The sequence below is a fragment of the Monodelphis domestica genome, chromosome 3 (assembly GCF_027887165.1).
Source record: "Monodelphis domestica isolate mMonDom1 chromosome 3, mMonDom1.pri, whole genome shotgun sequence".
In the NCBI taxonomy this organism is placed as follows: Eukaryota; Metazoa; Chordata; class Mammalia; order Didelphimorphia; family Didelphidae; genus Monodelphis; species Monodelphis domestica.
Genome location: NC_077229.1, coordinates 158265178 through 158279968, shown reverse-complemented (window position 1 = coordinate 158279968; position 14791 = coordinate 158265178). Strand labels below are relative to the sequence as shown.

At 39.3% G+C, this 14791-nt stretch overlaps 1 protein-coding gene across 5 annotated transcripts in view; it reads right to left on the bottom strand.

The window, feature by feature from the left end:
- The window catches only part of SYBU (syntabulin), a 104935-nt gene extending 95416 nt beyond the window's left edge, over positions 1 to 9519 (bottom strand). Inside the window, exons 1-3 of one of the 5 annotated variants that reach the window (XM_056823178.1) lie at positions 9182 to 9519; positions 5154 to 5245; positions 3205 to 3409 (exon numbers count right to left, since the gene is read on the bottom strand). In XM_056823178.1, coding sequence (XP_056679156.1) covers positions 3205 to 3409; positions 5154 to 5177 — 229 coding nt within the window. In that variant the 5' untranslated portion in view covers positions 5178 to 5245; positions 9182 to 9519. Of the gene's footprint in view, positions 1 to 3204; positions 3410 to 5153; positions 9090 to 9181 lie in introns of those variants that run through there. The other 4 variants (XM_056823180.1, XM_056823179.1, XM_056823181.1 and 1 more) reach the window with 4 other exon arrangements.
- Positions 9520 to 14791: the final 5272 nt, after the last annotated feature.

Below are 14791 nucleotides of genomic sequence, written 5' to 3'. Positions count from 1 at the left end.
TTGAAAAGTCAGTGCAGAATGTTCATGCTGCCTCATAAAAAAGTAGACTAAGTTATGGGGCGATGTAACTAGTAAGGTGTAATATTGTTGTTTCGCAAGTAGTGACCACTATATTCATTTATATGTACCATCTTTTCTGATGAACTACCATGATTGGGCAAAGAGGCCATTTCCTATCTTCTTTATATTAAGGTGGAAGGGATTTTAAAAAAGCAACTGTTTTTATCTTTTGCTCTTTGGATATATTTGATATTCTCTATTTCACTGCCTGTGGCTCCTCATTTTCTTTCTATCCACCATCTGACCTCCTTAAGCAATATTAACAATGCTCTAGTATGCTATCCTCCTGTTAGTTTTAGTAAGAGAAGCACTGGAAGCCTTTTGGGTCATATCAGAAGTAGAGACAGGCAGGGAAAAGAAGAAAAATCTATAAGACTCAATCCTTGGGGAATCATTGCGAGAGATCCAGACAGAGTGGGGCCTGGAGATAGGAAGTAATTCTGTTTGGAGACACTAGGCAAAATCTGATAAAGAGGACAGAGGCAAGGCTAAAGATGGAGAAATGAGTTTGTCAAGGCTAATAATTATAAGTTCCTGTCATTTCATTCTCAGCTAGTTAATAGCAAAAGGATTAATTTCTCCTTTTGGCTACCCTGTATAACATTCTAATGTTAGTGGAAGACAGATCCCCAGGGAGGGTGTGGTCATTCTGGAAATGCTTCTTGGACAGAATGATTCATGAAAGATATTCACCATTTTATGGGTTTGTCCTTTTTTTTTCATTTTGAAAATGTGGCTGACTTTTCAAACTGAGGTTGGCCTGAAGTCTAGCCTAGTGGAATTGACTTATTTGGAGTACACATCATGTATAAAGTTAGAATTTCACTCCAAAGATTTAGTTATATAAACAAAAAGGAGGGCTCACTCTGCCAGTTTGGAGTAATGATTCTAGAGTTCTTTTACATAGTTGGATGCTGAGGTCCAAAACACAGTTAAAGTAAACACTAACATTCTGCAAATACTACCCAGGTCTTGGTAAATTTGTTTTCCCTTTTCCATGGTGGGAACATCATGTCAGTTGAGCAGTAGGGTTTCCTTTTGATCTCAATTCAGACACATTCAAGTAAAAATTCAGAAAGTAGAAATTTTTAGAACTAAGCAGGGAATCTGAAGATTTTTCAGTTAACATATTTTAAATAACTAGGTACACAAAGCATATATTTTTTTCATGAAGAGCAGAGAAAGATTTCAGATGATTGTTTTATCAGCTGAATACTACACCAGCAAAAACTCCCACTCAAACTTCTCTGAAGTTTTTTCATTGCATAACATAAGAGTGTGGAGTTGATAGAGAAATACATTGTCAGGGAGACAAACTCAAATTGCCACATGGGACAGAGTACTGTACTTGGACAAAAGAAGCTCTGGGTTCTGTGAAGATAGGATTAACTCTCCCCTTGCTTATTTTTAGCTAATCAAATCAAGAACTTAAAGTACTTCTACTTGACACTAAGTAAGAGAGTTTGTAAGTCACTTGCTAAAGTGGGTGACAACTCCAGAGGTCCCTGCCCTGCCCCTGGGAAGTGCTAGGCAAATTGAAAGACTGTAAAGTGGGGAAGGGACAGGAAGTGATGTAGAAAAAGAACTATAAAAAGTCCTGAACTTCCTTTCCAAGGACTTCTCCACTTTACGGGAACCAATCGCAGTCTTTCTTTGCCTAGCACTGCCCAGGGGTGGGGCAGGGGCTTCTGGAGTTGCCACCCACTTTAGCAAGTGACTTACAAACTCTCTTACTTAGTGTCAAGTAGGGGTACTTTAAGTTCTTGATTTGATTAGTTAAAAATAGGCAAGAGGAGAGTTAATTCTATCTTTACAATTTCCTATCATATTAGCTCTGTGACACTGGGAAAAAGTCTAAACCTCTCTAAGCCTCAATTACTTCATCTATAAACTGAGTGGTTGGACTAGATAACTGCTAAGGTTTGTTCAGGCTCTAAATCTGTGATAATATTATATAAGAAGTAAAATAGTAATAAATAATAGTATCTAATACATAGTATTGTTGTGAAGATCAAATGAGATAATTTATATAAAGCATTTGGCAAATCTAAATGAATACCAGACATTATTGTGAATGGAATAGAATTTTGCATTCTCCCTCTTCTGAATCTCTCCTATCACTTTGGTTTTCCTTTTCCCTTTTATCATGCTCTAATTCCTATGATGGTTATTTTACTTATCTCCTTTACTTATTTTAAATTTCTATTGGACAGGGTCTATATATCTCACATTCTTATAATTTGGAAGCCAAGCATGAATACACAGTAGGTGCTTGATAAATACTTCTTTGAATTGGTTTTTGAATGCTGTTATAAAAGGTTTAAAATTGTGCACTTTTAGTACTTATTCACATGTCTTCTCAATAGAGGCCCATCTTCTTAGTTCACTTCTCCCCAAATAGGTCATAATAAATGAATGACAATGAAACATTCCTCTTAAATCACAGAGATGGGTCATATTGACTCTTATACAGTGTTTCTCCAGAAAGATGACAAAGTTCTTGGGATATTTCATGGGTAGAAATCAAATCATGGTATCACAGATTCAGAAATGGAAGAGAGCTCAGAGGTCACCTAGCCAGACCTGTTCATTTTACAAATGAGGAAAGTGAGGCCCAGAGAGGGTAACTTGCCTAACAACATACATATCAGTCACAAAGCCAAGATTTGAAGCTAGGATCTCTGAACCCCAGTCCAACATTCTTTCCTCTATATCATGCTTTATTCAACAACAATAGGAAATTCTTCATACATTTAGATATGATGTCCTAAAATAAACTTAAGTTGCTTCTATAATGATAAAAAAACACTTTCTTAATTAGGTTTAACAGAAACACATGTCATAATAATTCAGGTCTCAATGAACATGGATTCCTTAACCTAGGGTTTTCCTCAATTTTTAAAGCACACAAAATTATAGGGATTTCTAGCCAATGTCCTTCCCAGACATAGTCAAGGGAAACTCGTCAAAGCATTTCTTCAATTATTTGTAAAAGAAAAAATAAAATAGCTTTAAAATTCCAAAGTATGTTTTCATGGAAAGAAATATAGATTAAAGCAAAAGCAGAAAATCCAGTGAAAACTAATTTTAAGCAAAAAGGGAGTATTTATTTTAGTAGGGAATAGGTCAAAGTCAAGTACGTACCTGAACAGAAGCTGTTGCTGCTAATGGTCCTCCCAGACCGACCAGAGCTGCTGGGATTGAACTCTCTGCTTTCCTCCTCAGAGAAGGGAGACTCAGATGCTGGTGATACTTTCTGCTGCTGCTGGGGTAGGTGAGGCCGAAGGATCAGTCGGGGAATTCGGCTTCGGGAAATCTCCTTCTCGTGATGTTGCCCTCTATGCTCCTTCTCAAAATTGGATACCAAAATGAAAATAAAAAGAACACAACTTCTCCTACTGTGAGAAGTAGAATGTCTGAATAAGGAATCACCTGAAGAAGGTGATTATTCTTTCTTATATTATTTATTTAACAAAAAAACATTTCAACTTTTCCTTCCAGCCCCACCAACCAGGCATCCCTACCTACTGTTCATGCAGAATGATTCCATTGCTATATCTTACTAAGAAATCAATCCTACTTTACATCCTCCTTTTCTTTCTATTCTGACTTTTTATATAAAATTAAATCTTTTCCTCTCTTCACAGACTCTCAACACTGGTTTATCATTTCAGTTTCCCCTCATTTTTCTTGCCTTGCCTTAGTTCTGTCACTTGCTTTCTCCCTCCCAAATTTTCTCTCCACATACTTTCCCGAACTGTATCCCACACAACCCCCCTCCCAACCAACTACTTGCCTCCCTCACCTGATCTATAATGCAACATTATCTTTCAAATCCCCCTTCTTCTAGCTAACCTTTCAATTATTCATTAATATCCTGGTACTCAAGGCTCTGGGCCAAGATGAAAACAAAACAAAATAAAAATCCAATACCCAGGAAGATTATTCTAGGTTTTCATTTTGGATTTTAGGATTATTTTCTTCATATTCATGAGAAGTGAGTTTTTCCTCTGCTTTTTTTTTTAACAGGATCAAATACATAGCTACAGATCATTCAAAAACATTAATTATAAAAGTTGGATTTTTTCCTAAACAGTACCATAACTAAACCTGTGCATTTGGGAATGCTGTCCCCATTTGGGGTTGCTTAGGCACCAGCTGGATTCTCCTCTAGTTATTTCTAAGGTAGCTCATTTTTATGTGTTCTATATTTGTGGAGTCTCATTTGTACAAAATTCCTGCAACCCTATGGTCCTATGTGGATTTTTAATTTTTTTGGAAGGAAAAATCCCACTGATTTCCTTCAACCATTCCATTGAAGGGGGGGGGGGTGGAGAAAAAATTCAAATGAGGAAATCAACAGCATTTCATAACATGACCTCCTACTTTTTTTCAACATGGGCTAACTAGGGTCAATGCCAAGATAAACAAGGGGCAGCCTTGGGAGCTTTACACAAAGTAGGAATTCAAAGAAAGTCCCAGGTCTCAATAAGCTCCTCGTCCCTCCTACACATGCCATCCTATATACAGTGCCAAAGCACCCACTCCAGAGGCTCTCTGTAGTCTCTGTAGCAGTGATCAAAATCAGCTTAACAATCAGGATTTTTGCATCCTGCAGGATGCCTAGCTCACTCAATAAACATGAAACGTGAGTAATGTCCTAAATCCTTATCCCTCAGTTGCTTATCTATCTGATGTCTTTTATCAACTTATTAAAGATTTTACCATAAATCTTTACAGTGAGTATCTATGGGCTTCGAAAATCCCTGTTTTGGGCCATCAATAAATATTCCTCAGTGTTATTTGACTCTTCTGATGTCAGACCTCTCAAATCTTTTCCCATCCTACCTGACCTCATCTGTTGAGGTTTTATCACCTTAAAATCACTGTCTTCATTCTACCCTAACCCTGTTGCCTCTAGTCTCTGACCATCCCTCACTGCATCTCGCCCACCCTATCCGCCCCTTCCCCAAACTCCGCCTCTTACTCTGCAGAGTCCCACCTGGGCCCCGCCCTCCTGCCCTGCCAGGTGGCCCCTGGCTTGGCGCCCATTCCCTTCGTCCCGCACCCTGCCTCCCACGGACGTCTCCTACCTTGGTTTCCCGGAGGGGCCCCATCCCGCTGCCGCCACTGCCCGGCCTAGCTCCTATACCTCTGCTGCCAAGGAGGAGACACCTGCGGACAGCTGAGGGAGAAGACACTTCGCTAAGATGGGCAGGGGATGCTGGGCGCGGCGACTGCAGCTGTGGCTGCGGCAGAGTGGATTGGGCTGCCAGTCCCTGGTGCTCCTCTGGCTCGCCCTACGAGTAAGCGAGAACCCAGCCCGCTCCCACCCCCGCCAGCCCGCCCCGGCTCGGACACGTGGTGCCACTACTGCCACTGCTGAAGCTGTCACCGTCACCCACCGTAGGCACCGCGGCTCCTCCCGAGCCGCAGCTGCAGCTGCCGTCACCACTGCCTCCTGAGGACTCGGGACTCAGCAGCGCCTAGGGCAGCGTGGAGCCTCTTCCCAACCTGGCAGGAAGCTCCGAGCTCCCCGGGAGAGCTGCTTATAGGGCAAGGGAAGTTTCTCGGCTCCTCAGACCGGCGCCACTGCCAGATTGGGGAGTTTGGCACCATCAGCCTACAAGGGCAGCCACTCTCCCTCTGGGGTCAGTGCGGAAGTTGAAATGGGAGGTGTGATGGAGAGGACTAGCAGTATCTTAAGGAGAGGTGTTATTTTCCCTGGCTCTCTTCTCTTGGTACTTCGTTTTTAGAGGGAGAGGGAGAAAGACGGGTGAGGGTAGGAGGGGCAGAGAAATGTTACAGCAATGCTTTTAGTTGGAATGTCGGAAGGGGGAGACTAAACTGTTTTGTATTTCTCTCCTTCCTTGGCTCTCTCCTCCTTCCCTTTTCTCCGCCCTCCCCTTTTCTGCTTCTCCTCATCTCCTCCCTCTTTTCCCCTTCCTTTTTAAAATTCCTCTGCCACCTACTTTTATTGTTTATCCACTTGGTTGATCTTTTCATTCAAGAGAGGGTAGGAAATCTTTCTGTCCAAAGCCTGCTCCTATCCAGATCTATTCTGCTGGCCTGACAACAGCTCAATTCCCTTAACTCCATGAATTCCTTTGAGGGATCAAATGGATCTTAGTTCCTTGGCATTGTCTCCTGAAAAAATGCTTGCAGTTTCCAGGGATGGGAAAACAGAGCCAGATGAAGCCACAGATTAGCTAGGCTTTTCCCACTCAACTCTACAACTATGTAATCCACCCCAGCAGGGGCAAGGCCCAGGCTTTGTCTTCTACATAAATATAAACTGTCAAACTGTGCTCCAGGCACTTTGGTTTAAACATCATTTTTAGAAGGTGGATAAAACAAAGGTAAGGTTAACATGACATTATATCCTTTTTCAAGTCAATGTTCTGGAGTCAGGTAGTAGAAGAACAAGGGAGGTATGGAATAGTGAATGAAGTTCTGTGGATCATTTAATGGTTTGATTGTGATGGAATTTTGTTATAATGAAATATTTTTCCAGAAATGACTGTGGATGGGGAAGTTATGAGGGTGACAGGTGTCAAATGTTTCACTCATACCAAACCTCTGAATTAAAAAAATTTTTTTTTAAATCCTTACCTTCGAATTTAATATCAATTCTAAGATAGAAGAGCAACAAGGACTGGGCAATTAGGGTTAAATGACTTGCCCAGGGTCACATAACTAGGAAGTATCTGAGGGTAGATTTGAACCCAGGACTGCCCAATCCCCAAGTTTGGCATTCTATCCACTATGCTACCTAGCTGCCACTAAATTTTTATTTTTATTTTTATGGATGGGATTGGGTTATATTTGTTTTAATGTATGATTTGGGAGTTTCAGGTGACTTGTGAGTGATGGATGGTGAATAGAAGACATGTCGTTTGATCCTTAACTTCCTTGTGTCTGTGGAATGTTGTAACCTTTCTATGTTTCTCAGGAATATTTATATTTCTCCCCACTTCCAATCAAGTGCCCAACCAGAACATTACATTTGAAGTGGGAGAAATGGATAGGGGAAAAGGAAGAGAAGGGAAAAAAGAAAGCTAAAGAAAGAGGACTATTGCCTTATCCAATCTCTTCTTACTAATCCTCCACAATGTGTCTCTACGGTCCCATTTATTTGGGTTTCCTGATGATGAGTAGTTGAAGTAAAGCAGACTGGGTTTTGACAACAGGACTATGAATTTACAGCTGGAAAGGACTTTTCAGATGATCTAATTCACTCTCCATATTTTATGGAATAGGAAACTGAGGCTCTGAGAAGTAAAGAAACTTGTACCAGGTTAAACAGATACTAGAAGAGCTAGGATTCAAATCAGGTCTTCTAATTCCAAATGTAGCTACTTATCCATTGTAGATTTAAAATTTGATTACACTTATGTAAATGTCTGTGTGACCTTGGGCAAATTACTTTTGGGGCATCATCATTCATCTGTAAAAAGAGGGGGTTAGATTAGGTGATCTCTAAAGTCTTTTTGAGATTTACATCTATGACAAGTGTAATTTAGGATTTTTTCCATTGGTATAATACATATTTGATATAATTTAATGCTATCTCAGAAAACAACTTAAGAAAAATGATGGCCCTTAATGAATTGTTTAGTTGAGTATTTTCAAAAAGGATAACCTGGAGATTTTTTTTTTTATTGTAGACTAATGATTTTAACACTAATGCAGGTAACAACTCATTCATAATTTACAGTCCAAGAGAATTGCTAGACTACTTCAAAGGTATGACAAAACCCAAGCCTTCCTGAGTCTAATATAAGAAATGGCTCAGTGACACAGTGAATAGAGTGCTGAACTTGGTGTCTGGAAGACCAGAATTCAAATCCATCCTCAGAAACTTACTCTGTGATGCTGGGAAAATAATTTAATTTCTCTTAGTTTCTTCCCCTGTAAAATGGAGGTAATAATAGCCCTTATCTCCCAAAGTTACTGTGAGGCTGTGCTCCACAAGAGAGACCCTGATGGTTATTTTGATTATTTGAAGAGTTTTAGAACAAAATGCAAAAGAAAATCTGAAATTTCACCAGAGGTTAAATAGAGTAAATCCCCCCCTCCAAAAAAAAATCCAAGAGGGAAGAATTGAGACTATTATATGATAAAACACACAGGCTTAATTTCCATTTCAAAGATGAACCAAATATGCCTTTCTATTTGATAATGAGGTGTGTGTGTTTCTAGCAAATAACATGTGTTCAGTGGAAGCTTTTACTGCAGAAGTATAGGCATCAGAGGGGCTTTGCAGCAGCGGGCTGGTCACCATAGCAACTCTGCCAAGGAAAAGGGACATAATTTAGGAGTCACAGGCTTCTTAGTTCTGTAGTTTGGGAACCTATACCTGCTTCTTTTTCTGAAGTGCAAATTGGACAAATAATAGCTTTTTGGTCTTTATGCTTATTCAAATATTCTTTATGTCATCAGCTAAAATGTCGAACAGTGTTGGAATATTAACCCTAAAAAGGTATAATCCAATATTGAACACCAGATTCATCTTGTCTAGAATCTCTCTATCTGCAATGGCTGTTTTTTTACAGCAGAGGCTATAATTTTAAGAATCATTTTAAAGCCAGATTAATTTCTCATCTAAAGAAGTACAAAAGGAAGGCTGCTACAGAAGAATCACTCCCTTAAATTTTGCCAGAGAAAAAATAGCTAAAACCAAATCCTGGGAAGGTATAAGGGAAGTGGCATCTTGGCATTTGGGTGTGACAAATAGAATTCAGCCCCAGATATTGGGTTCATTTGTCGATTTGTATTTGTAGATAGCAGTCAGCCTGATAGTCAGGCAATCTTAGTAGTACATTCCTTGGAAGTTTGTATATAGCAATTTTTATTCCCATTTTCAGTATTTTATTTGATTCTTGCAGTAACTCTGTAAGGTATAATTTGAAGTCATCTTAAAGCTAATTGAGGAAAGGAAAGATTATTATTGATTAAAAAAAAAACCAACAACCTCAGCATGCTGATTTTCCAGAAAAAAGAATACAAAATGCACAGCAAAACAAATATAAAACCTGCACATCATAAAATTGAACTGATTCCATGCCCTCTCTTCCTACCTGCCCCACCCAAGCACAAATATTTCCCCATCAAATCTTACCTGTTTATGCTGGGTTCTTTTCCTGGACTCTCTCAACCCTGATGTAACACAGGCTCTGTGTGTGTGTGTGTGTGTGTGTGTGTGTGTACACTGTCTCTGTACTTAACCTGCTGTTGGCACAGCAGCACAGATCAGCTGACAGGGTTTACATCATCGACATGAAAAGTATTGCAATCTAAGCTATGCTAGTTTTTTTTTTCTTTGTAGCAGATTGAGTTTTTCTATTTTCTATCAGGTTTTTAATAGATGTCCAGCTTTTGCTAATCCAATAAATATTTATTAAACACTAACTACATGAAGGTAATGATTGTGGTAAAAAATTTAGATAAGAAACAGTTCCTGTTCTTATGAAGTTACATCTAGAAATAGGTACAGTAACTACCACAAAAGACAATATATACATGTATGAGAGATACAAATAGGCAGAGATACAGAAGAGGACTGAAGTTGCTATAGACTGGGAGGATAAGAAAGGACATGATATTTGAGTTGGGTATTAAAAGATACTTAGGTAATCAACAAGTGGAAGGGGAAGAGTAGAGAACATTCCAGGTAAGAATAGTCTATCTTGAGTAAAGGTGAAAAGTTATGAGAAGAGGACACAAAGTTCTATGTGGCTAGAGCATAGGATACATGGACAAGAAAAATGTGGGATAAAGCTGAAAAGTAACTTGTGCCATGGACTAGCAGAGTGAATGAATGGAAAAATCATTTTAAAGGACATTTTTCGCTGAAATCAGAGGAATAGTGTTTTAATTTCAGCTTTGTTCTGTACTGCCTTGGAGAAATAACTTAACTTCCCTGAGTCTCAGTTTCTTCACCTATTAAATGAAGGGCAGCATAATACCGTGGAAAAGGCATGGACTTTGAAGTTGGAGATCCCAGCTCTCTCAGATAGGTAAGCTGATACATGTGTAGACCACTTTTCAGGTCCATGTTGGGAGTATCAACATTTCCTTTCTTTGTCTCCCTAAGGCCCTGATCTATTAAGGTTCCCTGTTATATACATGTCCCAGGAATCTTCAGTACATGAGGGGAAGAAATTTATCTATTTTCTCTTGCTGTAGTCCCACAACTCTAGAAAATATGAAAAAACAACTAGATTTATGTATAAGGATGTTAGATCTGGAGCAATGCAGAGGATGGCTTGGAGCATGATGAAAAGCTAGTCTTTTGATGGTGAACATATGGTACGGGTGCCAAAGATGACATATAGAGACCACTCTGTGGGCACATGCGCCATCCCTGATAGAGTTAGTTACTAGAAAGGCAGAAGGACTCCTGTGGAGCTGCTCCCCTCCCCCTCTCCACCATGCCTCTGTGTTTATTCCTTCCCCTGAGTGGAACACTCAGGTCACTCCCCTCCTTTATTCCCTCTCCTGTCTGGGTGGCAGGAAGGGGGGGTGTCTCCTTGCCCAGCCCCTGGGCCCAGCCCCACTCCCTAAAAGACCTCCACTTTCATTCCTTCCTTCACCACTGGCCTCCAGTCTGGGAGGTGAGCTTTCCCCCCCAAAAGCTAACTGTGCTCCCTCTGCCCCTGCTTCTACTCCAAGGTGGGTCATAGCCCAATAGGTAGCCTCTACTCCCAGCAAGGTGGGTTGAGTCATGAGTGCACCATTGTTATGCAAATATAAGCAGCCTAAAAGGCACCAAGGTTACATCTTTGCCACAAAGCTGGGCAGAGGTAATGTAGGGCTGCATTTGAATTGGACTCAACAAGGACATGTACCCCATGTTGTAATATGAAGCTGCCTCCCCCCAGCTTTCACCCACCCTCCTGATGCTACTAGTCTTCTCTGGCCAAGTGAAGCCTGGTAGCAGCCTCCTTGCTTGGCCCCTGGTGTGGCTGGATGCAGCAGTGGGTCCCATGGTGGTAGGAGGTAGCTTCCTCCCAAGCACCAGCAGGCTAGGAGCCTATCCCTGTCCCTGAATGCAGGGGGTGGGACACTTGGTATGGGAGGGCAGGACATGGCACATGGTCTCTAAAAGGTCCTAAAAGGTTTGCCATCACTGGTCCAGTCAGAAAGACTTTTATGTAATCTACTTCAATAGTCCAGTTGGGTGAACATAAGGACCTTACTAGGGTGATGGCAATGGAAACAGAGATAAGTGGATGAATGCAAAAGATGTGCAGGTGGAATCCACAGAACTTATTAACATGCCCATCATCTTCAGGAAGCCTGGTATTATGTTGAAAATAGCAAAATAGATAGTTTGCTAGGTTCAGAGCAACTTATTCTGGCTTCATTGTGGTAAATGAAGATTTTGTTTCTCATCTCCCAATATGTTGTAGACATGGGCCTATGAGGTGGGAGAAAATAGAATCAAAGGTAAAGACAAGGTTTTTTTTTTTTTTTTTTTGTGTGTGTGTGTGTGTTTTGTTTTTAAATATGGGAAGCCAAATGAATGGTGGTAGTATCACAGAGAAAAATAGTAAGATTAGACAGATTAGTGGGTTTTGAAGAAAAAATAGACTTGATTTAGGATGTGGAGATTGAGGTCATATATTATATCCAAATGGAGTCTTCCAGAAGGAATTTGAAAATGAGCATCTGAAGCTTGAAAGAAAGGATATTGGGTGAGATATAGTTTTAGGAGTCCTCTGCACATGTGAGAGTTGAAACTGTGAGAGTGAATAAGATTGTCATGAAGAATAGAGAGAAGAAAGACAAAGAAAGAATTTTAAAATACCTGCCTTAAGGAGAAGATGGTGGTGGTGGTGGGACCAGCAAAGGACAGAAAGATGTGGTAAGATACTTGAGGAGAAATAGGGGAGCAGGAGCCATAAAGAAGAGAGAATAACATTAAGAAAGGGGTGACAGCAATGTCTATTACAGAGAAGTAAAAAAGTTTGGACTGGGAAAATGCATTAGATGTGATGATTCAGTAGAACATTGATGACTTTTAAGTGAACAATTTCAATAGGGTTGTAGAGAAGCCATATTTCAAAGGAATGAGTGAACAAAGAATTGATCTTTAGAACTCAAAATGAGTTGTGTTAGAGAATAGGAAAATATACAGCAGGTGAGGCCCAAATGATTTTGCAGTGGTTGGCTGTGGTGAATTGGAGCTTACTTTTCCACATCCCATAGTATTGTGATGAGTGAGTCTGACTGTCAGCTCCCCAAGGAGGGTAGTTAGAATATCTTATGAAGTATGTTTATATTTCTTTGTCTATCTTTTTTGACTCAGGTCTTTGTCCTGTTTGGAAGCAAGAAATCATTGTGCATCTTTCTCACAAAATATAACAAGGATAAGTGTTACTAATGCTGTCTCTCCCTTTTCTATTTACTTTTTAAAAGGTATTATAAGTTGGGATAACAGTTATAGGAACTCTCCTTGCAATGGGGGCATTGAGAATGACCCTTATGAATGACTACTATGATCCTTCCTGCAGCAACTCAGGATGCAATGTGAAAGAATCAGTCAGTGACTGGTACTATGTATAAAACCTGGAAAGATAGTTTGGAGATATGTTCATGGTCAGATCCAGCAGTGAAGGACTCCTAAGAGGGAATTTCTCTTATGGGGAGCTGGAGGAAATAAAATAACTTCCTTCTCTCTTCCCACATTGTCTAGAGTTAGGCTTTAAGCCCCTGCCTAAGCCCAAGGTGAAATCTCAAGCCTCAGGGCAAGGCAGTTTGGAGTGCAGCTGGTCTGTATAAGCCCAGAATGAGGCCAAAAGCTCCTGTCTAAACCTGAGGTTGGGCCCTGAGGCCCAGTTAAAGGTATCTTACAGTGCTCTGATCCCTGTAAGCCATCATCAATCTCTGGGGGAGTCTGAATTAACAATTGGAAGTGGTTTTCAGAGCTCCCAGCCCATCATACTGCCATCAAAGAACAGAAAATTGCAACAACCCATAACTAGAGCTAAGGGTAACAGCAAGGAAAAACTGAAGTTTAAGAGAGTGCTTTCTCTATCTAGAGAACCGAGCCCACTTTTAAGTTAAAAATAAAAATGGAGAAAAGGGCTAGGAAGATGAGCAACCATTAAAAAATATAACCATAGAAAAGTATTATGCTGAAAAAGAAAGGCAAGGCATAAAGTCAGAAATGGACAATGAAATCAAAGCAACTTCAAAGAAAAGCTATCAAAGAAAAATGTGAATTGTTCTCAGGCTTTGGAAGATCTCAAAAAAGATTTCAAAAGTCAAATAAGAGGCAGAGGAAAAAATGGAGAAGAGAAAAGAAAGAAAGAATTGGCTAGATGGAAAAAAGTACAAAAATCCAATAAAGAAGAATTGACCAAATGGGAAAGGAAGTTTAAAAGCTCACAGAAGAAAATAGTTCTTTAAAAATTAGAATTGGGCAATTAGAAGCTAATGACTTCATGAGACATCAAGAAATGATAAAACAAAATAAAAAGAATGGAAAAACAGGAGGAAACATGAAATGTTCCACTGAAAAGATAAATGACCTGGAAAACAGATTTAGAAAAGATAATTTAAGAATTATAAAAAAACCTAGATATCATATTAAAATAAATTATAAAAGAAAAATATTTTCAAGCTTTGATATTCTTGAATTGAACAAGAAATTGAAAGAATCCACCAATCACCTTCTGAAACAAATCCTCAGATGACAACTCCCCCAAATATAGCTAAATTGAAGAGCTCTCAGGCCATGAAGAAACTATTGTGAGCAGTCAGAAAGAAATAATTCAGATATCATGGAGCCACAGTCAGGATTAACAGGACTTAGCAGCTTCTACATTAAAGCTTTAGAAGGCTTAGAATATGATATTCTGTAATGCAAAGGAACTGGATTTATAACCTAGAATCACCTACTCAGTATAAGTGAGTATATTCTTTCAGGGGAAAAATGGTCATATAATAAAATAGATTTTCAAGCAATACTGATGAAAAAACCAGACCTAAGTAGAAAATCTGATATTGACTAAAGAGAATCATAAAAAGGTAAACAAGAAAGAAAGTGTAAAGGATTCAATAAGGTCAAATTGTTTATATTCCTATTTGGAAAACAGGTAAAGAAGGAATCCTGTCAAATTCTTTTTATGACACAAATATGATACTGATCCTAAGCCCAAAAGGGCAAAAATAGAGAAAGAAAATTATAGGCCAATTTTCATTAATGAATATAGATGCAAACATTTTGAATAAAATATCATCAAGGATAATACAGCAATAAATCAGAAGGATAATTCAATATGATCATCTGGGATTTATACCAGGAATGCAAGACTGGTTTAATACTAGGAAAACTATAAGTATAATTGACCACATTAATAACAAAGCAAATATCCTTTCTAAAAGTTAACTAAGTCCAACTGATTATCAATAGGAAGCACATTGATAGGACTAATAAGAAAAGTACTAGAAAATTCATACCTTTAGAGATATCTCTGGAAACCTAATGGGGGAATATAGCTAGTCACTTTTGAGATATACCTGCCAATTTGAGTGATAATTGGGGAAGTAGCCTTGGAGAGAGAACTATACTATTTTATAATTTTATCATTAGTTAATGCATTGAGTTGAGGTGGACTCTCAAATTCAGATCATCTCTACTCTAGAGTGAGTTCCAAAGCTGAATGGATTAGTTTTCCCTGGGATGAGATTAAGGGTTTGACAATACTGTATTGGTGTCCAA